Genomic DNA, 27,083 nt, shown 5'->3' on the forward strand with positions numbered 1-27,083 from the left:
GCCTTCTCCAACCTGCTGTCCTCCCCTATCCCACCTGCTGGCTGGGGATACTAGGATCTGTAGTCCAACACCTCCGGAAGGCACCAGGTCGGGAAGAGCTGGGCTTGCTGCACTTCAGAGGCTGCAAAAATACTCTTTTCCTCCTCGACCCTTGGACACGGTCGTATCCAGACCCACCCCGAGCCATGAAAAACCACTCATTGAGATGTCCACTCTTTTTCAGAGCTGCCCGTCCAAGAAATAACCACCCGCCCGTTTCCCAGTCCGGTATCATCGGCGAAAAGCTGACCCTTGCCTCGGACCTGGGCTAAGGGCTACAGAGCGCCGCGCATTCCGCACCGGCGGAGGGAAGAGGAAGGCCCCGTTGCCCCTGGTTACAGGGGAGGCGCTTCAGCGCGCCTGGGGAGGTTTGTCCCTTCTCCCGCCCTCTACCTGAGCAACGCTCGCCGGCCTCCGAATCCCGTCGGGCTAGCACGACCTCGGGCTCTCCTCGGCACACTTTTCCTCTTCGCTGCCACCTCTCCTGCCGCCACAAGCGCTGCCGCCGGATCCAATTCCCACTCTCAGTCACGCACGGTCTCTCACTATCCCCGATCACGTGCAAGGGGAGCAAGTGAACGAGGGAAGGGGAAAAACAAACAGAAGGAAGGAAATCGACCCGAGCGTCGGCCTAGGCCCGCGTCATGTGACGCCAACGGAACCCCCGCGCGCCGCACTCCCTCCTCTCTTCCAGGACTCCTTTTGAGGAACAGGCCTGGCAGGTCACGTGGGCGGCGCCGACGGAGCGCCCCTGTCACGTGCAGAGGGTCGACCTATCAGCGAGCACGCTCCGTCGCTCGGCTCGTTTCTTCCTCCTGTCCACCCTCCGCCTCCACTTTTTCTGATCTGACCTGTGGGGCTGAGACAGGAGGGTAGGCAGGGGGCGGAGCGAAAGGCCGCGGCCCGGGAGTCTCTGCGCCTGGAGAGGAAGAGGAACAGCCGCCGTTCATAGTGGTTGTTCTGGGCTGGGCAGAGGAGGAGGGGTGTGGCGGCGGCGGCAGCAGCAACAACGACGGTGCCGGCTGGGTCGGGAAGATGGCGGCGTCGGCGGCTGTCCCTGTGAACCTGAGGCTCGGGGACCTTGTGTGGTGAGTGCGAGGGAGACGGGAGGAAGGCCTGGGGGCGGGTGAAGGGCGGCAGCGCCTTTCCTCCTCGGAGGGTGAGGAAGGAGTGGGCGTACAAGTTGGCCTGAGGGAGGGAGGGAGGGACGGTCGAAAGGAGGGAGGGGCGGGCCTGGTCGTGGCCTGGGCCTGATGAGTTCTCCGGCGGCCGTCGCCAGTGGCTGAGCGGAGCTCGGCCACCCGAGAGCCCCACCGAAGAATTTAGGTGGTCGGTGGGGAGGGGGCGGGCGGGCGGGCGGCTGGCTGACTTTCGTAGCGAGGCTAAGGCCTGCGGTGTTGCCTGCCTACGCGGCTTACTTGGGAAATCTGTTGGGATTTGGTGTGGAGGCTTTTGTTGGAGGGGATAGAATTGGAGGATGGTAGAGAGGTGCATGTTGGGGACTCCCATGTTTTAGTGTTGGGGGGCCGCTGATGAAACGTGCAAGCCTCTCCTCTCGCCCTTGAGTTTAGCTATAGTGGGGACCCGTATAGCCTTTTAAAAAATAGCAGCAGCACCTGAGGATCTTGGCGTAGAAGGTAAGTGGGATGGTGGGTCTCTTTCTTTGTAACGTCTCCAGTAGGGCGGCCACTTTGAGCGGGAGGGTTGTTTTCCATTTATGGTGGAACAAGTTGGTTGGTTCCTTTGGTAGTGGAAAAGGAGCCCGTTTCCCTGCTAGCAAGCAAATGCAACAGCCCAGCCTACCAATCCTAACCCGTGTTTACTTATAAGTCTGGCTGTCTGAAGTGTGTGTGCATAAATTTACAGGTTGTATGTAGTTGCTGGAAGTTTTGAGCTGGGAAGTTGCTTTCTTAAGTTCAGCTCTGACTGCATTATGGATATAATGGTACTGACTTGTGCTGTGAATTTGTAGGTACTATAAGAATTGTACCTATGCAAAGCAGATTGATAAAAACAAAACAAAAAAACAAATGCAAAGGAAGGAGCTGCTGCTTAGTCAGTGAACACATGCTTTGCATACAAAAGTTCCCTGGTTTAATTCCCAGCAATCTCAAAAGTAGAGCTGGGAAAGAGTCATGCTTGAAACTTTGGACAGAGAATGCTGAGTTAGATAACTGGGTATAAAGCTGCTTCCCCTGTTTCTTCCTCTAAGGTAGACTCAAGATGGCTCACTTTGGTGACATTTTATTTGGCCTACTAGCTTCTGTGGGAGAAGTTCTAGCAGCTATTTGCTGTTTTATTGGCTTTATCAGGGTTTTCTTTTCTGAAGGTTATTTAACAGATGTAAGTTGTACTGAATACCCAAAAGGAATTCTGACACAGAAAGTTAGGAATAATTATTGTAGTGCTCTTAACGTACAAATGTTTACAGTTTTTACTTTCCTTTCTCAACAGTCTGAGTCGTGTTGTTTCTGCTCACTTTTGCAACTGAGAGGTAGAGATTTGATCAAAGCCATCTAATGAATCCACAGCTGAGTTGAGACTTAAGGTTAGGTCCAATATTGCTGCACAATTCTATGTATATCTACCTTGAAGTATATCCCATTGAGTTCTGTGGGATGTGCTTCCAAGTAATTTATGTAGGGTTGCTGTTTCAGTGCATTAGTCCTCACAGGCTCTTGTTTGCCTTGTGAGACAGGACACAAATGCAACTACTTTTCAAGTAGACAACTTGAAATCTGGTGCTTTTCCTGCCAAAAGATGTATGCTACCATTCAGGGAGCATCAGGTTAAAGTGCATGCAGTATTTGAAAGCCAATAATGTTCTTGAGTTTTTGTGAAGAATAGGATTCAGAGAACCATATTTTCCGACTCCACTTATGGTTATCGAAGTTTCCTGCTTAGAGTCACATGGGAACTGTTCCATAAAATTTTTTGACATGATCCCTCAATATTTGCCTATAAACTTTTAAAAATCTTTCTATTCTATTTCTTAGATGATCCTACTGCAAAGTCACCCCATATAGTTCAGTTGCTTGACTGGTGAAACTTGAGGCCAGGTGGGATGACCATCTATAAACCTTTAATATGAACAACCTAAACATTACCCATTATGTCGTTGGGTTGCAAGTTCAGGAGATGCCTGTGAGTTGTAGTGTACTGTGAAACTTGAATCTGTGGAAGGTTTTGTCTGCTAACAGTCCTCTAAAAAGAGATTTCTTGATAAGGTTGGGCTGGCTTTGTGGAAATTGAGAAATTACTACAAAACATTAGTAATGGTCACAAACTAGGATCCTTTAAGCAGCTGTTAGTCAGGGTACCTATTATACATTACCTCTGCTATCAAAGGTTCTATGCCAAGTGCTGTGGTTCACTAGTAGGAGAATGCTGTTTTGCCCATTTTCTTCTTGGGGGCTTCTTACATGCATTTGGTTGGATCCTTTAGGAAAAGGATGCGAGAGTAAAGAGACCATTGGTTTGATCCATTTGAGCTTTTCTTTTGGAACATGTCTGTGACAGGCAGCATCAGGCACATAGGCGGTGTCTTTCCTAGCTGCAGAGGCATTTGCCTTCTGTAGATTGGTTGCCAACTGGGACTGCTTGAGCTGTGGTCTAGGGACTTTACCTATCTTACCCTATCCTACATATAATGCTTGCTGCTAAGGAATGGTATATAAAAGTTTAAATAAAATAAACAAAAATAAATGTGGGGCTTTTACTTGCATCAATTACTTTGCTGCTGGGTCAGATACTCAGAGCACATCCATAAAGCAGCAAAGGCCCTGTACCCATTGCCAGAGTTGGACAGTAGTGTTTGAGGGGCACAACTGAACTCGCCTTGTCAAGGTAACTGTGCCGTTTAGTCATGTCCTCCTGTGATTTCAGCAGATAGATCTTCTAATTCTATAATTACCGTGTCGAAGTCTTCAGCAGAAGACAGTGAATGGTGACAGTTTGGGAGCAGCTAAGCAGAGTGTTTTACTTTAGGAGACTTGACATTAATTCATCTTTACGTATTGGTATGACCAACCAATCTGTCGCTGTATCTTGAGAAATGACTTTGACTTTCCCATTATTTTTCACTGTCATCTTTGAGGCTTATTCTCATATAGAATTTCCACTGATTATGTTAAATGGTGGATTAGAACAGATGACATTTTTTTTTAATCTTGAAACAAATATTTAAATAGCCAACTTGTCCATATGTATTTATATCCCAAGAGAAAATGAATTACACAATCCTGGGTTATGACCCACCATGAATTTCTTATTTGGTCTTGATGTGAAACTTAAATTTGCACAACAAAGCAAGTAGAAGATGATGCTTTTCCAGCGTGTGATGGTTGCTGCATTTTTGTTATTGAGGTTCTTACATGTGATTTTAAGTTAGAATTCTCATATAGCTTTGTGGGTTGGATTCCAGCAATGTCAGTTTCAGCCAGGTTTCTAGCTAATAGGCTATTTTAGTGAGATATTCATTGAATTATGGAAATATCACCATAAAGACAGGCAGTCTTTAAAAGACTGATATAACAAAATTGGAAAAATAAACATCCACTTCCTATAATATGCTGGTTAGCAGACCTAGGAATGCATTCAACATTTGAATGGGAAGTGTTTAGATGACACATGCTAATAGAGAAATATATGGATATTCAGTTTGCCTTTCTTGAAGCATACACAAAGCTGTTCTTATTGTTAGCTGTATTTTCATATATACATGTATACTCAAAGATAAATATTTCATATGTACCTGTTGTAAGTGATTAATTTCAGTTTATGTAAGAACTATAGTCTTTTGTTTGGAAAAGGAGCATTGGGATGACTGTACCAGATTAAAAGAAGTTGACTTCTCCATTTCTGTTGTAATTTCTCCCATTGGTTTCAGTAAAGTGGTTCTGGAGAGAAAGATGGACAAACTGCAGCAGTGTGAGACCAAGATTCTGCAAATGCATACCTGAATCTATTCTTGGCAACTACCTATTCTCAGCACATGAGCCCCCTCCCTTTGCTTTACAGTATTTGGTGGGGTCTTGTTTCATGCTGAGCAGGAAAAGCGAATTTTATTTATTTATTTATTTATTACAGCATTTACATCCTGTCCTTCCATGGAAGTGCTCAGGACGGCTTACATAATATAAAATTATGAAATGCAATATTAAAACTACAGTTATTAAAATATCTAAAATTGAACATTATGAATTAAACTAAAAAATACAAAGTGCAATTGAAACAAAAAGAAACAAGAAAATGTCTAAAACCCATTAATTTTTAAAATGATGCTTAAATAAAAAGGTTTTTACCTGGTGCCGGAAAGAGTATAATATCGGCGCCAGACAGACCTCCCTGGGGAGCGCATTCCATATACTTTTCTCAAGTCCTCTGACACTTTTTGGTTTTGGAGAATGGCTCAGATTTTTCCTTTGTGCCGGGTTTTTCAAACAGTGGAAGCATCAAGGAACTTTTGCCCTGTAGTTTGAAGGTGTTTAGAAGCAGTGAAACATTCAAGTTAGTCCTCTTTCCTCTTTAGAATAATATGTACTAGACTACTTGGAGAGAGGTGGGCTTCAAATAATGTCTGCCTACTAATGCTAGTTCTAACAAATGATTTTTATTCTGAAATTTCTGTAAGACATATAAAAGGAAAATAAAGAAAAAGTACATGCTTAGTCTTGTATGTATGTATGTATCCATATCAATGAATACATAGGAAATGCATATGTATGAAGACACATTTTTTCTAGCAATCATAAGCTTCAGTGGGAGTGGACTTGATAGCCTGGTAAGTATCTATATGAAGTGTCATCTGCATGCACCCATTCAAATGTAGAAATCATTTTAAGATCCTCACTTAATTGCATTTATGGGGTGGGGGGCAGCTTTTATTCTTCTAGTGTTCTGTCAGTTTTTTAGCTATACAAAGGTCAAGGAAAATTCATTTCCAGTTACCATTTGTTAATTTCCAGGAATTGGGAAGATGATTTTTAAAAAGCATGTAGATCAGAAAATATCATATATATAATCTTCTTCCCAAAGAAACAATTTCTGGACATGTTTAAAGAAGCATTAGCCAGATTAAACAATCCCTTACTGAAGAAATGTGATGTCCAATAGATAAGAAACAAATCTTTGCCTGAATAAAATGTAGCCAGAGATCCATAAACCTGACAGGCATAGGTATAAAAACGGTAAACTAAAATGGGTTTAGAATCCAGGGTCCTATTCTATTCCTGGTTAAAATTCATCTTATTGTAATCCCTCACTTGTTATGTGCTGTCAAGTTGTCTCCAACTTAGGGCAACACTATAAATGAGGGCCCTCCAAAATGTCCTGCCCACAGCAGCCCCACTCAGTTCTTCATTATTTATGGTCAAAGAATGTGTGTTGATTAAACATTTATAGTTAAAGATTCTGTAGACTCTTCTGGAAGGTCTTACTATAGAAAATTCTCCCAGGGTAATAGACTGGGATTCAGGCTAGTATGTCTACCTTAAAAGTCTAGCTCTGCATTTTGTCTAACTTGCCTTAAGAATTTGTGAAACAAGATTGCCTATTGACCAGCACTTGAGAGAGGTTTACTGAATGTTCTAGAGTTGGGCCAGTTTAACTGTGTGAAAATACAAAAAGAATTTGAGCACCCTCTCCATCAGAACTGAAGTTGGAACTACGTGATTCAAGGACCTTCTCTGTTTCACTTTTTAGACCTCCAGATCATGCCAGTGTCAGTGGTCTGGGTAGTGGGGAGAGGCTTGGTCAGCAGTCCACTATATATTCTTGATGCATATTGACAAAGCAAAATGTTTGTCCACAGTCAAACTGATCTAGTACAGTTGACCTGACTCAACAGTGACTAGTTGATTCAGCAACTCCAGACCTCAAGCCCTGTGCAGAACTTGTCTTAACCAGTAGCTCAGCGGTAGAATGCATGTGTTGCAAGTAGAAGATTACAGGTTCAAACAATCGCTTTTCAGGTAGGACTAGAAAACTCTTGCCCAAAACCTTGGAGAGCTATTGCTAGTAAGTATTGGGTTGGATGTACCAGTAGAGTGGCTCTGTATAACACAGCCTCCTTTGTTCCAGTCTGCTGGCAAAATTGGGAAAACACTAGGTGCCTGATTGTGTAGGTCAGTCTTCCCCCTCTGACACCAGGATGTACTAAATTACAGCTCATATAATTCCCATATTGCAACTCTTAGGTTGATGGGAACTATAATCCCAGCACAGCTGGAAACCACAGGATTGGGGAAGATGGATCGAGGCTAAGAACTTTTGCATTTTTCTGATGCTGTGGGCTGGCTGTATAGGTTGAAATCTATTCCACCTGCCCAAAAATGACTGTTGGTAATACCTAAACAGGGATTAACTGTATTTGACTCTTAAATCCTTTGGCTACCTATCATGATGTTTGGAAGTTGCCAAATGACAGCCAGGGTGTTTACTGTCAGCATAGCACACTGACCTGTTTTAGATGGTTTGTGTGTAATACCGTAATGACTGAGTTTGCACAGGGCAAATTAAATTGCACGCTTTATTCTTCTAGTTTTGTGATAGTATGGATTGGATTTGGAGTCCATACCAGTGGAATTCCATACCCAGGATGCTCCCACTGAAATATGAAGTAAAGGTGATCCTTGCTGATTTTACCCATTATATTTTCCCCTGTGTTTCCTTAAAAGCTGTTCGAGAGGACTGGTGAAGCATCTGGAATAGTGATGGGTAACCCAGGAGGCTGCAGGGGGAAGGGGTAATTAGTGAAAATCATCTTCCAGCATGAGCCTCTGCTGGATCTCAGTTACTTTCACAAAGTAACTGCTGGGGGGAAACTGGATCCATTCTTATTTATTGAGAATGTCATGTTCTCTACAGTGTCATCTCAACTAATCTCACCCCAGATTATATTATAATGTCTTCTTTGGGTAAACAACACTGAATTGTCATGGTGACAGACCATTCTGATTGTGCTTAATGATATGACTTGCTTATGCAGGGTTAATCAAAACTAAATAACAAGTCCCATGCATGTTGTGTGTTCAACTATCTTCCTTTAAAAGGAGCTTTATCATAAGCACACACAAGAAAAGCTATGCTGGGTCATACTAAAGAGCCATCTAGTCCAGCACTCTGTACTCATGTTGGCAACTAGTTGCTCACAGGCTTGCTCAAGCAGGATGGGTGCAAGACCTCTGCCTGCCTAAGCTCCTCAGCAGCTGGCATATGTGGGCATGCTGATTTGGGTAAAAGAGGCAGCGCACGCCCAGTAATGCTAATAGCCACAGATAGCAGACCTTTTTATTTAAACATCATTTTAATTGTTAATATTATTTGCTTATTTTATCTGGCCAGGGTGACTTATTTTATATTAATTTGTTTTATATTTTAATGTATTCTATTTTAATTTATGTTGTGAGCCTCCCCGAGGCTTCGGCGAATGGGGCAGCATAGAAATGTTTTAAATAGATAGATAGATAGATAGATAGATAGATAGATAGATAGATAGCAACTTCCCTCATGAATCTGTTCAATCCCTTTTTAAAGCCTCTGCTTCCTTTGGCAGTGAATTCCATATTCATCGATCATAATTAATCATAATTAAACAATCCTATTTATCAGTGGTAAATTAATCTGCATGGGTTTTGTACACTGGATGCAGAGGCAGCCTCCAAATGTTTCAGTTACAGTTTCTCCTGTCATCCATCACTATTGGCTTCATTAGCTGGGGCTGATGGGAGTTGTAGACCAGAACATCAGGAATGCTGCAAGTTACCCAGTCCTGTTGTACATCATAAGATAGGATAGTAAGCAAATAGACAGGCTTTCAACTGAAATCCTGGCAATTCCCTTGATGTATGTGTGCTATTTGTAAATAACACTTCTCCTAGCAGGCAAGGACTGTGTCACTGTGTCGTTTCGTGCAAGCCCCGAGAACTGTTTGTTAGTGCTGGTAGAAAAGGAAGGGGGTTGGTGACATTTTGTCCTTGCAACTGTGCCCGAATAGTGTCATTGCCTGATATCGGCATAGTTTCTGATGGGCTAAATGTAGGACATTTTTTGTGTACAATCTGCAGTTGAAAAAGCGCTAGGAGCTATTTTTTTCTGTAAGTGAAATCTGCAGAACAAGGTTTATTCCACAGACTATGCACAATAGTTTTGCGCCTTACCCACGATACTTTCGCAAATTGCTTAAATCTATTGTGCATGTCTTCCACTCTTTCTGAACCCACTTGGGGCAAAAGGTATGAAAATTATGTTCTTGTACTTGTACAGACTGGATACACAATTCTGTTTTAGGGTGGCTTCTTTAAATTTAAGAGAAAACTGCAGAAAAAAACCCAGCAAAGAGCCTATAATGGAATGGCTGCTGTAGCCAACCCTCTTACCCACAAAACCAGAGATTTTAGTCTCTGTCTATTGGGATGGGGGATTACCTCAAATTGTTTTCTAGGTGCCCTTTTCAATTTGGCTTGATGCCACCTATAAGTTGGCTGTGATCTTATTTAAAGAACCTTAACTTCAAACCATTTCTATTCCAAATACTGTGAAGGTAACAGAAGAAGGAAAGTCCACTTTTAGGGTTGTCTAAGCAAAGAATTAAATGATTTTATGTGCTTATGTGACGTGTCCCTAGTTTGGGGAAGGAATTGAGTTTCCCAATCCAGCCCAACAATTTCGTCTCCTGGTTTTGATCTTCTACTGTTCAGAGACAAGAACTTTTCTTTGCAGTGTGGACAGGGCCAGTGGAAGAAGCTGCTGCTAAATAATTCAGGCCTGCTCCTTCTTGGCCTGCAGAGACTTGTCTTTCTGAATAGACCTGCAGAAGTTGCTCTGCTTGTAGACAGGGTTCCTATTATATATTGGGGTGGCTACTGGAATTTTTCCTCCCTGCCTGCCCATTGAATATGGTCTCCAAGAGCTGCATCAAAATAGAAAAGCCGTCAAGCCAAACATTTCCCCACTCCTGGTTTGGTGGCTTAGAAATGGGGAAAAAAAGATGGGACATGAATTAAACTTCTCTGTATCTCTTAAGACTTGCTTTATGTGATCCATGTATAGAAAAGGAAGCTGCGTCAGGGCTGGTGCATTTTTTTACATGTTTGTAAGTATGCCTGTCACTTTAGGGAACAGCTGCATCCACGCATCCAACAGCTGCATCTAGCAAGACTACTAGAGCTCCATGGTAATAATAGCTGTGTAGTATTCATGAAGGAATATTGTCCTAGATCTAAGTTTCCATTTGCTAAATAGCTTTTGGTTTTCTTTTCTGGTAGTTCTTGATAAGGGAAGGATGTTGAAGAATTGCTGCTTTTTGATAGCCTGTGACTGACTTCTGGTTTTTCCATAGGGGGAAGCTGGGCCGTTACCCTCCTTGGCCAGGAAAGGTGAGTCTTTTGAAGTGGATTCTACTGTGTGCTTCAATTGTGGCATTTTCCTTAGCTGGGGAAAGAGATTTTTGTTAATGCTAAATCCAAAGTGCACATCAGGCATTTTGTGATGTACCTTGCTCCTTAGCATGTTGACGCACAACCACAAAGCAAACTTGGTAAATTTAGGTGGTTTTTAAAATAAACTGTATCCTTAGGTGAACAACTTAAATTAGCCCTGGTACCAACTTAAAAATGGGATGCATAGTCTGGTCCTATGATTATTTATGCGGGTGAGTCTTATTGGGTTCAGTGGAGGGTATTCTTAAATAACTGTGTAGGAAAAAGGGAAATGAATTTTCTCAAATGGATGAATAGGATTGCAGCACTCCCAAAAAAGTACAAGCTATTTTGTTTTTAATAATACTTCTACAAATGTCAATTGTCAAATCTAAGTCATATCCAGCAGATGTGTCATAATTTTGTCTTGTGATAAGCAGGAATTGAATTTTGCTAGAGATGTCATCATAGTGCAAACTGTGTAGTCGGCCTGGCATCCCAAACTGAATTCTGTGGGACACGGAGCTATTCAGGAGGTTGTAGTGATTAACTTGTTGAGTCAGAGCTACTAGAGGGCTTTCTCTGTGGTCCCAGCATCGTGTGCCACCATTCTGTCAATTGTATTGCCAGTCTTGTTCCCCAGCCTTGTTTCTTGTGCTATTATTCTAGATCTACTGTTGGCAACACATGCTCCTGCATCATTATTTGTGTTTAATGCTTCTAGACTGGTGCTGCCAACTGATTCTTCAGTCTCCATAGCCTCTCACAGCACTTCTGAGTTTAAAAGAATGCAATGAAATAATGGTAGTAACTATGTCATTGAGCCTAGGATGTAGGTTTTGAGTGGGAACTTATACATTGAACTCCTTCCTCTTATCACTTGGTAAGATTTTTCATCCTTTGTTCACTGCTGCAGCATGGTTTCAGAGTTGGGCAGAGTATTTGCTTTTATAAATTTAAAGAAACCGAAGTAATGGCTGGCAGCTATGACAGATGTCTGGATTTACCTCCTAATAGGCTGATACAGCCATTCTATTTCTACAGCATTAGCTTACCATGAGGATAATTGCAATCTTTGTAAGCCGCTCCGAGGCTTCGGCGAATGGGGCGGCATAAAAATGTTTTAATAAATAAAAAAATAAAAATAAAAATCTGTCTTGATACTACATTGGGTAGAGAATATATAACTGTGCTAAAATACTTGCAGAATTGCCAGCTATGCTTAGTCAATATCAAAGTGACTGCCATAATTGTGAGATTACAAATGGCACAAATGTACAAATAGTAATATGCATAGAAATGTTAAAACCTCACTTGCCTGCGCAGTATCGGGGTAGTGGAAGATGTTAAGGTGCATCGTGATGAGGTGGAACTCGCAAACCTATATACGAAGTCAAAGACACTCCGATCTTGTGTATTTTTTTAAACTTAGTGTACATGAAGCAAAAGATAAGGTTGTGCGTGGTTGGTTGCTTCTTGCATTTGAGGGAATGGGCACTAGAGATAGCACTACAGCTAGCAACATATACTTCCATTTGCAGAATGCTTGTTTCTTTAATTTGTCACAAAATGCCTTTAGTTGCGAGATGTGCCATATGCCTCACTCTAATCTTGTTTCACAAAGGTAATTATTAAAACACACAAGAAGATTTTAGAGGAAGCGCAGTGAGTATGTCCTGAAAATCCAGACTTCATCACCTCTTAATGATGGCTTATTTTTTGCTCACAGATTGTTAACCCTCCAAAGGATCTGAAGAAGCCTCGTGGGAAGAAGTGCTTCTTTGTGAAATTTTTTGGGACAGAAGACCAGTATGTATCCCCTTCTTGCCTGAGAGTAAAATCCATTTTTAAATTGGAGAGCCTTTGTGGAAAAACTCTGAGCTGGCACTCAACAGTTTCATAATTTTCTGGGGAAACCACTGTAATTTATCAGCTAGCACATATACAAACCACTTTTTAGAGCTTCCATGGTCAGAGATGAAGACTTAGGTAGCAGGTGACCTTGGCTAGTCATGGCATCTCTTGAGTACTATATCACACATTTTGATTCTTTGTATTAGGGCCCATTTGATAGTGTATGGTTGGTGCTGAGACTTCGATCATTTATATGAGGGGAGACCCAAAAAACCCCCCGGAATTCATTTATCAAAAATCATGCATTTCTTTTTATGGGTTCCAATTTAAGTCACCTCTAAGTCCCCTCCGTTTGATGCAGTACATCTATCGAAACATTTTTCCACTGCTCAAAACAGGTTTTGAACGCGTTGATTTTGATGCGTTTTAGTACTTCTGCCATTTTTTGTTTCACCTCTTTCACATTGGCAAAACGTTTCCCTTTGAGAACTTTTTTCTTCCGGGGAAAGAAAGTCACATGGGGCAAGATCAGGTTAATAGGGAGGGTGGGGTACAAGGTAGTACCATTTTTGGTCAGAAACTGCTGAACAATATTTCACTGCAGCATGTTGTTTTTGTAAATCAGCCATCACGAAATAGGCAAATGCATTGAAAGAGTCTCTTTAAAAAACTTCACTAAAGCCGAATGCAGCCTTTCACAACAACCCAGCTGGATACACAGATGGGTTCCTAGAACACTCACTCAGCAGGAGAAGCCTATACTACAAGGGCCCTACCCACCAGAAGATAATGCCTGGTTTTTTCAGGTTCCCCCCTCATATTTTGTCCCTGTCTTAATGGAGTGTTAGTTTCAAAACCAGGCTTCAGTTCTGCAACTTGCTCCACTATCAAGGAATCGCAGCTGAATGGGAAGAACGGTTTTCCTGATAATCTCATCTTCCCAGTCACCTTGCAATTCTAGACTTCTGTGTCACAAGCGCAGAGTAAATATGCTGCCAAAGGTACACATACAGCTGTGTTGGGCAGCTTATCTTGGTAAGACTGCCATTTGAAGGAAGGATGGGTAGATGAGGAGAAAGGATGGTGAAAAGGCAGGATTTCTTCATCTCTCTATCCCCCAAGGTGAACTGCTAGCACGCTCTTCTACCATCTTTCTGTGTTGGGAGCAATCTCATGCGCGATTATACTGTCCATTTCAATAGACGTTCTCTTAACTCTCTTCTGTTTAGAAGACCCCTCTGATTTGCCTTTCATCCTGTCTTGGCCCCTTCTTTTTGATTCTCTTCTGTTTGCTCTGCCGTGACCCCAGTAGAGAAGTGGCCATTGTCCAAATTTCCAAGAAGAGGCATTAAAAATGTTGAGGCAGAGGAAAGCAGAACTGACCCATCAATTCTGCCTTACAGCCCTGATCTTGCGGCATATGTCACAGGTCTCCTCCTAGGAACAGAACAGTGACATTGAATCTGTAGGTCACAGACTAATCTAAATCCTATCCTTTCTAGCTTTCTTCAGTAAGAGGAGAGGTGTACTCTGATAGTCAGATTGAGAGAACACCTAGTGCCAGACTCTTTCATAACGAAGCAACCCAGCTCACAAGAATCCATTCAGCCAGCTTCACAGCTGTTGTCTTAGGGAACTTAATGCATTTTTCCAAAATCAAAAGCATTTAAAACCAAAGTACCCCTTTCTTTTATTTCTGGCAGAATTGTTAAGGGGGAATAAGTAGCCCTGGTTCGAGGCAGGAGGGCACCCCCACCCTCATGTTGTTATCTAACAGCAGGTAACGGAGGATCTAAAGGTATTCCTTGTTGATGCCCCAACCTCAGCCCTTGTCTTTGGTACTATTGCTCCTAAGTGTGGAGGTGCTCCCCTCAAAGTGTCAGGGAAGCAGCACTCTGACTTAACACTCAAAAGCGTCCGTGAGGCAGCAGCTCATAATTTTTGCTGATTTTTTAAAATCTTCCTTGTGTCAGAATAGGAATTTCCTTAAATGACCACAACATATTCCTTGGGACTGACACCAGCCTAGATACTCTGACTTCTTTCCAGCATGTGCCATAACAGTGCTCACCATGGCCAGTCATTCCATCTGACCAAAAAACTGGGATGCAGATGTCTGCTGCAGAGCCAATTTAGCAGCATTTCACTTCTAGGACACTCAGCTGTTTGGGAGGAAACACTCAAGGATAAATTCATTGAAACCAAAGAATGACAAGAAGCCACCAAAGCATTATTTCCCTTCCTTTCAGCCACATAGGGGTCCTTTTTCTACCAGAGTCTTTGAGAATGCAGGTACAGTGGTACCTTGGCTCACGAACTTAATCCATTCCAGGACTCTGGTCGTGACCCAAATTGGTTGTGAGCCAAGTTAAATTTCCCCATAATGTTATTTGTAAATAAGGTTAATCCGTTCTGTAACCATTTTTTAAATCAGAAACATGTGAAACAAAGTGACAACAAAGATTGCGGTCATCTCCCCCCCCCCCGACACATGCATGGCAATCTCCCCCCCCCCCAACATGACTGAGATCATGCCTGACATCCCGGTGTGCTTGCTGGGGGGTGGGGGGGAGAGATGGGGGTGATTGCAGGCGCACTGGAGGAGAGAGAGAGATGGGCGCAAACGGTGCACTGGGGATGGGGAGATGGCCGCAATCGCAGTTCCGTTCCTGCAGGGAAGGCGTGCCTGATCAGAAGCGCGCTCCTGCGGGAGAGACAGGCGGAATCTCGGCCATCTCCCCTGCAGCTCTGCTTTGCTACTTCTGTCTTTCCTGGAGCAGCACACCTCTGATTACACATGCCTTACCTGCGTGAAAGCAACTGGGATCGTGGCCATCTTCCCACTCCCGGGGGGAGGGGGAGATGGCTGCGATCTTGGTCACCACCCAAAGCAGTGTTCGTGACCCAAGTCAAAATTTTTCAGAAATTTTTGTTTGTGATCCGATTTGTTCATGAAGCAAGACGATCGTGAGCCGAAGTACCACTGTATTTCTTGATCCAGATTCTATTTCACATCCAGGAACAAGAACTTTGTTTTCTACACAACCTGTTTCTTTCTACCCAACTCTTTTGGGTTACCCAGCAACAACTAAGGGTGCCACACTTTCAGTTGGAAGGAGCACTTATTCTACACCTGGGTATCCTCACAATCAGGAAAACTACTGGATAGTGTTCAGCAATAAAGTAAGGGACAGCTTCCTGCTAATCTCTAGCTCTTGACCAATGCAAGTCATCATGGCTCAAGCCACTCAAGATTTTCTCAAAGTAGGGAGCTCACTTCAAAGGACAATTCTCAGCAGTCTGTTCTAGCTTCTTCATTGTCCCAAAGAGGGGAGGAGCCTAACAGGCCATCCTTGGTTTCAAGTATGTCAACAAGGCGTGCCATACTGGAAATTTTGAATAGGGGCCCTGCATTGGGAGAAAGTCTTAGCTGCTGTAAACTTCATGGAGAACTGCCTGAATTGCCCTATTCCAAACAAGCTTACAGAAAGCACAGGTCCTTCGCTTTGACCTGGCTTCAGTACCCAAGGAATATTCCAAAGTCAAAGTTGTACCACACCTCTGCCTTCAGTGCATCCACCTCTTCCTGTATCAAGATGATCTCAGGTTGCGCTCTCTGGGTAAGCCACAACTAGGTCTCATCAAAAAGCTCTCTTGCCTCCGGGTTTATAGTGAATACAAGAAAGAGTTGTTTTTGTCCACTCCAGAGAATCATCAGCCTGGGGGATAGTCATAGACGTGAACAGGGGGTCAAACACTTGCTTCAGAAATTGCTACAAGAAGTGAAATCTTTACAGTCCCAAATATACTTGTTTGTTCTATTAGGTCTCATAATCTGGGAGATCTTCCCAGTGGGTCAGGCTCATGGCCTGCACAAGCCCAGAAGACCTTTTTGGAAGAAAAACATTTTAATTCTTCGGCATGCTTCGCTCAAGACATGGAACAACCTGAGGCAAGTCCTCTTGCAGGGAGGACTCACCTGAGGTCCTAGACAAACCCTTTGAATTTATTCAAAGCGATGCTGTGATTGCTGACTTACTCCTTCATCCCACATCTCTCCAGAGCGTTGGTAGCACTGATTTAATGTAACAAAGGAGTTATCTTGTGGAGATTTCTCCATAAAACAGGGTTTATAAGCCCTCAGTATTTCCCTAGTCATTTCCTGTGTTAATAGCTGCCTTGTTTCAGCAGTTTCTTAGGTTAGTCAGCGTGTTGACCAAAGCAAACCACAATAGCAAAGTAGTACCAAATCCTGCATTCTCCACAAAGAGGCAATCGCATTGCTAATGTGGGTATAAATCAATATTGCGTATATATATCATCTTGGCACGTAAAAGTGCCCTAGATGTCAAGGCTGACTTTCTCAGCTGTTAGTTGCTGAATCACTAGGAGTTGAGGTTTTGGCCAATCCATCTTCATAGACTTTGTAAGTCATTTTGGATCTCTGTCAATAAATCTGTTGCACCCCTGGCAAATGTAAAGCTGCACACACAATTCTCCAGATCTCAGACAGTAAGCAGCTGTGCCTTGCATCTTCTTGCAGCCAGTCCTTCATCCAGGCTTAGATGGTTATTGTAGCCACCTGGCTTTTGAAAGGTACACCTATCTTAGTCTGGATTAGTCAGACAAGTGATGCACATCTTACTGTTTCCTCGTGTGCTGTCTATCATACAACTCACATCAGCTTCAGAGAGTCAAGTATCATGGGATAACTCTTCCCACTGTTCACTCCAGGCAAGGAACATGTGATCAGGCTTTTGGCCTAGATCCTGGCCTCTATGGCTTCTCTCAGTAAGTTCTTTCATTGCCTCGGCCCAGGACAGATACTGTTCTAATTCCTCTTTCAACATTTAGTGCATATTAAGAGTTTAATTTTTATTTCCAGTTTTTTCTTCTACTCTTTAAGGGTGGGGGGCTTTTTGTATGCTTGACTCTTCCTTTGCTTTGCCGCAGGATGATTCCAAGGGCTTCAAACCTGAAAGAGAAGAGCAGGTAGCAACTCATATTAGGATTGTCTAGAAGCAAGTCATTGTGTTTGAAGTGTTGCCCTCACTAGCAAGGAGTATTTTGCTGCTCCTGCTGCCGTTCACAAAAAGTTTATCAGGAGGCCTGTGGTGTCTAAAGATAGGTAACACCTGTGTCATCCCTCTGCCACCCACTGTTATAACTGACTTTTGTGCAACATAGCTAATAGGGGCATATCCTTCCTGGAACTGAAAGCTGTAGGATTTTATGCATCCTCTGCTTAGCTCAAAACTCTGCCGTCACTCTCTGGGATTTATCTTAGGGGCATCTCCATGGAGTGGTTGGCATGGGACAGGGTATTCATTGCCTTGGTGACAGTCATGGCAGCCAGAACGAACTCAGAATTAGGTGTTCTTTCTATCATGGGGCTACTTTTGAGTGGTCCAAAATGTCATTGTCATCCTATGCTTGGATCCACCTTTTGTTCCTAGAGCAAATCCTTTTTCCCCCACAAAGCATAGAAGCAATTCGTTCCTTCCTTTTATCCTAGGTTCTCTTGCCTCCCAAGTGTGCAGAGCTCTCAAAATATACACATGCCACAAGCAGAGCTCTGACATATTGACCCTTATGCATTATTTCACCATACTTCCTTAGGGGAAAGGCTTTCCAGTGTAGTCATAAGGCTTAGGGCATGCATTTCCACAACCCGTTATGAATCTCAGCACTTCATGGCATGTTCCACCTGGCAGTGAGCATTTTTGCTATCTTCTCCTCCAATGTGCCCCTCGTTGCATGGTAAGGTAACTACATATTCTACCCTGACTTTCTTAACAGGCAGTAATAAACTGGACTGTTATCATAAAATCTGCATTTGGAAGACACATGCTGCATTCCTCTTAAACTCAGCTGCAGTCTTTTCCTGCTGTAGGGGTCAACAGTTATGGATTATGTTATATTCCCTCAGACCAAACTTGAGAATGCAACATCGACCACTTACCGTGAAGGTTCCTTCTCATTTGGTGTAGCAGAGGCATCCAAACCTCAGCCTAGTCCTGGTGGCTGAGTTACGAAAACACAATATAGTCAGAGTTGGTTAGAGCTGTAAAATAGAGCTGTGCATCAGGAAATTATCTGTTCATATCTCTGTTCTGCAAGTCCTTAGGTAGCTTGCACGCAGGCTCATCTCTCAGCCCTAACTACATTTGCAATATATGGAAAATACTGACTTACCTTACAATTTTGGTGTAAGGATTACAACATAATATGTATGTGAACCAGTTGGAATATTCTAAAGCGCTTGACAAATACCCTTGTTCTTTGTGGTGTATGTAGGCTGTGCACCTACACAGTGTCTGTTGTCAGCAAGTGTTTCCTAGCTAAACCTGTTCCAGCAGGAGCCATTGTATTCCCTGTCCCTGGTATATCTAGGAACTGCTCCCACTGTTTTCTAAGTTTGTTTCCAACCTCCATTGTGGGAACCTCAGAATTTTCTTGCAATTTCTAATGTTTGTATTGCCTTTCTTTTCCATGGAAAGGACATTAATTGAAGTACTCTTTAAAAAACCAACATAACTTTTTAAATGTTTGGCTTGGTTTCAAACCATATACAATGTCTGCAATAGATGTGGGATACCTTTCATTGCTTTAAGGCTGTTGCCCAACCTGACTAGGTGTTTCCATTAAATATTGTGGGCAGGGGAGCAAAAATGTAAAAGTGGGGAAATGTATTATGCTTCTGTTTACAAAGGAAGCTTTTGGAAGTGGGGTGAATGTCTGGAACACTAGTTAGTCCCAGCATAGATTACTAAACATGCTAAGAATGTGAAGGGCATTGTTATTAAATTAGTGTGAAGGTTAGAATTCAAGCTTGGAGAAGTACAACCATTTTGTGAATGCCAAAGAGTGCAGCCCTGAGGAATTAATCTTGTCCTGTTGGATGATTTTGCCCACTACGTGGTAGATAATTGGTACGCGCAGTTTCTCTTTCCTGTCTGTAAGGGACAGGTAGGCAACTCTAGGTTCATAGAATGTTCTCAGTGTAGAATTTAGGCTTCTGGGGTATACAGATTTCAATTTTTCCAAAGAAAAGCAGGCTTCTAGTCCTTGTGGAAGTATGTTTAGCCAACATCGTCTGAAAAATCAGAAGCCAGGGAGTTGCTTAAATAAATAGATATGGAAACTGTATATAATGACAATCATGCTAGTCCAGGGTCTTCAATGTTTAAATTCAATATTTTTCTAATTTCTTTAAAAATCACTTCTCAAAACTTATTTATATATTTGTACTTCCACCACATATGGGAATATGTACCCACTTCCCAGTTGCATCTCCAACATACATTGGAATATTCATTATTCATGTAGTTCAGTTTGACTGCAGTAAAGTACCATTTCCAAACTAATTTTAAAAAAATCTCTTTAATTCTTACTGACATAAATTCTAAAATTCTCTTATCCCACATATTATTCTGTTCTTCAGTACTAATATTTCTTTTTAAATTTATTTCCCAAGACACTGTAAGAGTATCAGTCCTCCCCTTCTAGTAGTATATTGTAAATTTTACTGACCATTCCTTCATCCATATAGTACTTTATTTTTCTTTCTGTAAAATTACATCTTCAGATTCAGTATATCCTCTACATCTATTATTTTTCTTCAACCAATTTTTAGTCCAATGATCTAATTGATGCATATTATACCAAGTCATTTTACCCTGTCCCAGTAATGCTTGCAACATTCCTTTACTCTTCATTATCTCTTACCAATCTTTCAACCTAATAACATATTTACTCTTCAGTACTTCTCTCAGACGACTCCTCAAATTATCTGGGAACCTTTCTAATTCTGTAATTGGATACAATGGCAAAATCAGTGGGATAAATATGTCCTTGTATTTATTACAAATTCTGACCATGTTCTTTAAAAAGGGGGTTTCATATTTTTAATGTTTTTATTGTATTGTTGAATAAAATATTTAATAAGGATCCCTCTACATCTTGATATTCTAATTTACCCCATATTATCATATCTGACTGTAATATAATATCTGATATTTGCCTTATTTCTTTTGCTGTATAATAAAATTTCACATTGGTAATACCTAAACCTCCTGTTTTCTGGGGCATATAATTACTTCAGCTTTTAATTAATCCTTGCTTTTTTATCCCCATTACAAAATTTATTAATCATGTTTTGCCATTCTTTCAAATCTTTCTCTGTTAATTGGCAACATCCTGAACAAGAAATTAATCTTAGATAAAATCTGCATTTTAAATCCTGCTATTCTACCAAACCATGATAAACCAATCTTTCTAAATTCATTTTCTCTTTCATTTCATTTTTTAACTTATCAAAATTATTCTCTCTTAAACATTGCAATTTTGGTAATATTTATACATAAATACTTAATAATTTATGTATCTTAAGTTCTAACTTGCTCTTAATCTCATCCTTCTCTATTTTATTGCAATTAAATAACATTTCCAATTTTTCCCAAATTACTTGTAAACTTGTTATTTCTCCACATTCTGTTAAATGCATTTTAATCTGGTCCATAACCTTAACTGGATCCATTATTGTTAATAATGGATCATTTGCAAATACTCTTATCTTAGTGCTGGTTTGTATTGATGAGTCAGATTCCGATTTTGAGGGTAAGACCATTTTTTAAATGGCTGATACTACAGTTGTGGTTCAAGCTCCTGAGGTAGCAACGGGGGGACCCAACCAGAGGTAGCAACGGGGGAGATTAGCTCAAGGGCAGGCAGGGAGACAAGTCAATCCAGCCTTGGGAGGAGACATTGAAATGGAAAGTCTCTCCAGTGGAGAAGCACCCCCCCCCCAACACACACACACTGGGAGGAGCAGAGTCATGTCCATTTTCACAGTGTGGCTCCTCTGGGGTTGAGACACAGAAGGACTCATAAAGAGAGCTTCAGGAAATGTACAGTAGAAGGGGTTCAGCACTTCACTTTGGGTGTGCTCAGAGACTCATGTGTAACAATAAAGCTCATTAGCAAAGAAACGCTGGTTAGACTAATACTGCTTGGAGAGATGTCACTACACCCCACAAACTTCTGCAATAATTGGTTCCACTGTCAAATTTTTCCTGATCTCTAGTCTGAATCTGGCTTTCTGTAATTTGAGCCCATTATTCTGTGTCCTGCACCCTGAGGTGATCGAGAAGCATTCCTGTTCTTCCTCTTTGTGACAATCTTTCAGGTACATGTAAAGAGCTATGATATCTCCCCTCAATTTTCTCTTCTGGAAACTAAACATGCCCAGTTCTTTCAATCTCTCCTCATAGGGCTCTATTTCCAGTTCATGGATCATCTTTGTCGCTTTTCTTTGAACCCTTTCCAGCTTGTTTGCATCTTTCTTAAACTGTGGTGCTCAGAACTGGACAAAGTACTTCAGATGAGTGCTGAATAAAGGGGAACTATTACTTCACATGAATTGGAAGTGATACTTCTGTTAATGAAGCCTTTGCTATTGGGTTGTTATAAGCCACATTGTTGGCTTATATTCAGCTTGTGATCCGCAACAATTCCAAGATTCTTATCACTTGCAGTATTGTTGAGCCAGGTATTTCCCATCTTGTAGCAATGCAATTGGTTTCTTTTTCTCTAGTTGCAGAACTTTAGGCTCATGCGATGGGGCGGCATATGAGTTGTCTAAATAAATAAATATCTATCTATTTCTCTCTCTCTCTCTCCCCCCCCCCCCCCGTAGAATTTCATTCTGTTGCTCTCTCTCCCTGTAGAATTTCATTCTGTTGTTTTCAGCCCAGTGCTCCAACTTAGCAAGATTCCTTCAATCTTCTTTCTGTCTTCCAGGTATTTGCTATCCCACTCAGTTCTGTGCCTTCTGCAAATCAATAAAAATGTTAAAGAGCACTGGGCCAGGACTGTACCCTGCAGTGCCCCACGTGTTACCTCTCCCCAGAAGGTGCCGTTGATGAGCTCTTTTCGAGTCTGATTCTGTAGCCAACTGTGATTCCACTTGAGAGATGTATTAATACAACCTATAATTTAAGTTAATATTCTAGTCTTGGGAAAATTAAGGGGCAGGTTTGTTCCCCATCCAGAGCCTGTGATAATGAAAGCCAGACCTGTACAACATTGGCCCGGGAGCCATATTAAATTCCATTGGCTCATAATGGGATCAGTAAATTTGCTCCTCTCCTTGCCTAGATTGCAAAAACAGGAGAATAGACAGCATCTGATCTTATATTGTACCTTATACCTTATATTGTACCTTATATTCATCTTGGTACATTACAGTTTGTTCAGACCTACTGAAACTAGCATTAGTTCTTCCAATAATTAAAATAATCTTCAACTGTTAGACTCTGAAATTCCCAGCAAGCCATTGCTGAAAGTGTTAGCATTTTCTTGAGATGCGCTGTCTTTATTGTTTGGATTCATTCATTCGTTTGTTTGTTTGAATTGAGAAAAATAAATGTGTATATTTTTATTTCACCTTTCCATGAAAATGTTCAGATTGGCGTACAGCGCAAAGTTTGTGATGTTCACTACCTCCCTAAATGTGGATTCATTAAATAGCCACATATAGCCCCAAACTTTCCTCACTGAGACCCCCCACCCCGCTGCCAATGTATGGCCTGACTCGCCTCCCAATATCACCTCTTTTAGATGCGCCCTAAACTCCCTGTGCCTTCTCGCCACTCTTCTCACGTCTTGTCTGTTTGCTGAGGTGACTTCTGGTGGCCTTGCTTCTATGGAAAGAATCCTCCTCTTGCTTAGGAGGATATTCTGAAAGGAGCCTTTATGGCTGTGGCTGTTTCCCATTGCAGCATTTGAAAATAGCACAGGTGCACAGGGGACATCATCTCTGTCTTTGTCAGCTGCTCAGCTATCTACAGCTCGCTTTGTTTGGGAGGAAGTGCAGCTGGGGGCGCAGAAATCCCTTATTTATCATAAGACTGAGCCAAAGTCCTTTGTCAAGCCTTGTGAACTTGGGGATCGAAAGTGGGGAGTGGGAGAGAGTGAAAGTTACCCACACAGAGTTCAACATTGCTGTCGGTTTCATAGGGCCTGCGTTCTCTAGGCCAGCCTTCCTCAACCTGGTGGCCTTCAGAAGCATTTGGACCGCAACTCCCAGAATTCCCATCCAGCAGGGCCATTGATTGGGAATTCTGGGTGTTGCAGTCCAAATGTGTCTAGAAGACGCAAGGTTGGGGAAGGCTGCTCTGGGCAGTTCCTTCAGCTTCCTTACACAATGCTGTATAATGATGTAACTTCATTCCCAGTAAATCCTTAAGGAAACTTTTGCTTCTGCCCTCCACCTAGAGGCATGCCAGTGCCTCGTCCTCTTTCATCTGTTTTGTACTGCCCCAAAATTGCTGAGATTTGCCTCCCTGTCTTTGTCACCTGTGTATGGTGTTGTCCACAAAAGTGGGATTCAGTCCTGGAGTGCACAGTAGCCAGTCAAGCACTCCAAGGATGTGAGGTGGAAGAAGCTTTATTATACGGAAAAAGGTCTTCATGCACAAAATAGGCAAATTAGAGCCCCAAGGAAAAAACACCTTCCCTTTTTATCACATTTTACAGGAATATGAAAAGGTGTTAGCGTAGTCTTGTCTTTTAGGGTTGCAGAACCACCTCCTTCCTAAACGCAAGTATGGGCACACCCAAGGGAAACTCAGATCTGTCCTTCAATGGGGTTGGGAAAAGCGAAGGCCATTTCAACACAGTCTTGTTTCTTGTACAGTAAGCTATTTTCATAGGTAATGGTTCTCATCTTCAGTCATATAGTCACTGCTCCCTGCATGTAAGGAATGATTTTTAAGCCCCATGGTATGGCTTCAGAGAAGAGTGAGATTTATCTGTGCTGTTTTTATGGTACTTGATGCATGGTCTGAGCGATTGTTGGGTCTAGAGGCACTATTACATAAGTTATGAGCGGGATCTATACTGGCAGTGGCAGTTTTTCTAAGATAGTACCTTCCTGAGAATGCTGAGCAACAATTAAATCAGAAGGGAGATAATGTTTTCCCACCTTCCTTTTTCATTCAAATGTTAGACAAAGTGACCTCTATCTACAGGTGCCAGATGGATAAATGAGTAGCACAAAGCAAATAGAAGGCTGCCCCTTTGACTGCACTGATAAGGAAGTAGTGGTTTGTAAGGAAGTAAGCTAAGGAAGTAAGAAACCCTGCCTGAGCAGGTCTCTGCATAATCAGTGGTTTTTTGCAGTCTTGAACAGTTAAGAATTGCCCATATGGGAGCCACAGGTCTCCTGTCTGAGTGAACCTGATGCCTGCAGCAGTATTTTAAGATGCATTTTAAAAGTAGGCTCCGGGCACAGAAGTCGCTTATACACCTGGAGTGTTTACAGCCATATCTTCCTAATTGAAGTCTTCCACTGAATGAAAGAGCCGGTATGGATATAACTACTAGCCAAGACATTGAGATCTCGGCTCAGCCCTGAGTTGCCTAGGTGAACCATCACTTTTGTTGCTCACCTAAACTTTTTGAAACTCCTAGGCTACCTTTTAGAGCTGTTATAAAGTTTATTGGGACAAAGAGATTAAAGATAATTGAACACTCTGAAAGTGCTGTGTAAATCTGGTGAAGTGTTGCTGACAAAGTGCAGTGAGTCCTGTGGCTTCACTTCATTGTTTGGCATGTTTTTTGTCAGTTCTTAGCATAATGGTATTAGAGGTATTAGAATGAAATTTTGTATACACATCAAAGTTGAGCATGCTGATATGTTTCAAATCCAAATTTTAGCTCAACTTCAGTACTCATTTTCAAATGAACAACAAAAACATAAAACGTAATACAATATCTACCTTGACAATTAAGATATTGGAATTAAAGCTAATGTATACATCAGCACCATTGCACTCATTTCACATGCTAGCAAAGTTATGCTCAAAACCCTACAAGCTAGGCTCCAGCAGTATGTGGACTGAGAACTACCAGAAGTATAGGCAGCGTTTCGAAGAGGGAGAGGAACTTGAGATCAAATTGCCAACATACGCTGGATCATGGAGAAAGCTAGGGAGTTCCAGAAAAACATCTACTTCTGCTTCATTGACTATGCTAAAGCCTTTGATTGTGTGGATCACAACAAATTGTGGCAAGTTCTTAAAGAGATGGGTACCTGACCATCTTATATGTCTCTTGAGAAACCTATATGCGGGTCAAGAAGCAACAGTGAGAACTGGACACGGAACTACTGATTGGTTCAAGATTAGGAAAGGAGTTGACAAGGCTGTATACTCTCGCCCTGGCTATTTAACTTATATGCAGAGCACATCATGAGAAAGGTGGGGCTAGATGAATCACAAGCTCGAATTAAGATTGCCAGATTGCCAGGAGAAATATCAGCAACCTCAGATATGCAGATGATGCCTCTTGATGCAGGTGAAGGAGGAGAGCGCAAATGTTGGCTTGAAACTCAACATTAAGAAAACTAAGATCATGGCATTTGGTCCTATCACTTTCTGGAGGTAGTGACAGATTTTATTTCCCTGGGCTCCAAGATCACCGCAGACAGGGACTGCAGCCAAGAAATTAAAAGATGCTTGCTCCTTGGGAGGAAAGCTATGGCAAATCTAGACAGCATACTAAAAAGCAGAGACATCACCCTGCTGACAGAAGATCATATAATCAAGGCTATGGTTTTCCCAGTTGCAATGTATGACTGTGAAAGCTGGAACATAAGGAAGGCTGAGCACCAAAGGATTGAGGCCTTTGAATTGTGGTGCTGGAGAAAACTCCTGCAAGTCCCTTGGACTGCAAGGAGATCAAACCAGTCAGTCTTAAAGGAAATCAACCCTGACTGCTCTTTAGAAGGCCAGATACTGAAGATGAAACTCAAATTCTTTGGCCGCCTAATAAGAAGAAAGGACTCTCTGAAGAAGAGCCTAATGCTGGGAACAATTGATGGCAAAAGAAGAAGGGGACGGCAGAGGATGAGGTGGCTAGATGGAGTCACTGAAGCAGTCGGTGTGAGCTTGAGTGGACTCCGGAGGACGGTGGAGGACAGGAAGGCCGGGAGAAATGTTGTCCATGGGGTTGCGATGGGTCAGACCAATAACAACAACAATACATCAGCGTGCATTTAGGAAGTGTACTGCAACAAAATGCTGCAGTATGTCCTTATTTTCTAGCAGGAGTATATCTGTTCAGGGTGTCTGATAAGTGCATAGGATAAGCTCTAAGAAGCTTAACCTGGGCATCACACTCCCTCACCACTGTTCCAATCTCTTTTTTTCTTCAGGCTAATTCTTGTCATTCTGTTACTGAGCATGCTCAATCCTTATGGGACTTTGTTTTAAGGTTTTGCCCCATTTGGCATTTATGTTTTTTTAAGTACTTTAGGATTCACCCAACTTACTGACACCTTCATCTTATTTCTCAGGAAACCCCTTTTGAATCCATTGGCTCTGTGGGCACTCACTACCTGAGTTTAGTATTTAAGACAGTCCTCTTCAGTAGTGCACTTAATTATTGCCATACTGACTTCTTGCCTTAAGTTCCCATACTGAGAATCATGACAGCAAAGCAGAAGCTTTTAGAAAGGAGCCAGGGTAAGTGATGGGAAGAACTGTCATGAGCCAAATTCCATGTATGTCTGCAGAGAAGTAGGTCTTGCGCAGACAAACCAGTATAGTTTTGAAACTGGGGACCCATCTTAAGTTAATACCTTACTGTCTTTTTTTAGTCCATGAGTTCACATGTGTACTGATGATACTATAACCTTGGTTGATGCTAATAAGGTTCTCACTTAACCAGGATTTGTAAACGCACTTCACATTTCAAATCATTACGAGG

General features: G+C 42.1%; 2 protein-coding genes across 18 annotated transcripts in view; one reads left to right on the plus strand and one right to left on the minus strand.

Moving 5' to 3' along the window:
* The window catches only part of UBN1 (ubinuclein 1), a 34,488-nt gene extending 33,770 nt beyond the window's left edge, over window positions 1–718 (minus strand). For 2 of the 4 annotated variants that reach the window (XM_044445647.1, XM_044445646.1), the window contains exon 1: window positions 433–718. The gene's annotated coding sequence lies outside the window, so the exon portion shown is untranslated. Of the gene's footprint in view, window positions 1–34; window positions 316–432 lie in introns of those variants that run through there. The other 2 variants (XM_044445641.1, XM_044445643.1) reach the window with 2 other exon arrangements.
* Window positions 719–850: 132 nt separating this feature from the next.
* GLYR1 (glyoxylate reductase 1 homolog) overlaps window positions 851–27,083 on the plus strand; it is a 64,120-nt gene continuing 37,887 nt past the window's right edge. For 4 of the 14 annotated variants that reach the window (XM_044445651.1, XM_044445652.1, XM_044445650.1 and 1 more), the window contains exons 1-3: window positions 851–1,127; window positions 10,379–10,415; window positions 12,187–12,266. In XM_044445651.1, coding sequence (XP_044301586.1) covers window positions 1,075–1,127; window positions 10,379–10,415; window positions 12,187–12,266 — 170 coding nt within the window. In that variant the 5' untranslated portion in view covers window positions 851–1,074. Of the gene's footprint in view, window positions 1,128–1,421; window positions 1,677–2,565; window positions 2,588–10,378; window positions 10,416–12,186; window positions 12,267–27,083 lie in introns of those variants that run through there. The other 10 variants (XM_044445648.1, XM_044445649.1, XM_044445653.1 and 7 more) reach the window with 5 other exon arrangements.

This window comes from Varanus komodoensis, unplaced genomic scaffold (assembly GCF_004798865.1).
Source record: "Varanus komodoensis strain SLA01 unplaced genomic scaffold, ASM479886v1 scaffold49, whole genome shotgun sequence".
NCBI lineage: Eukaryota > Metazoa > Chordata > Lepidosauria > Squamata > Varanidae > Varanus > Varanus komodoensis.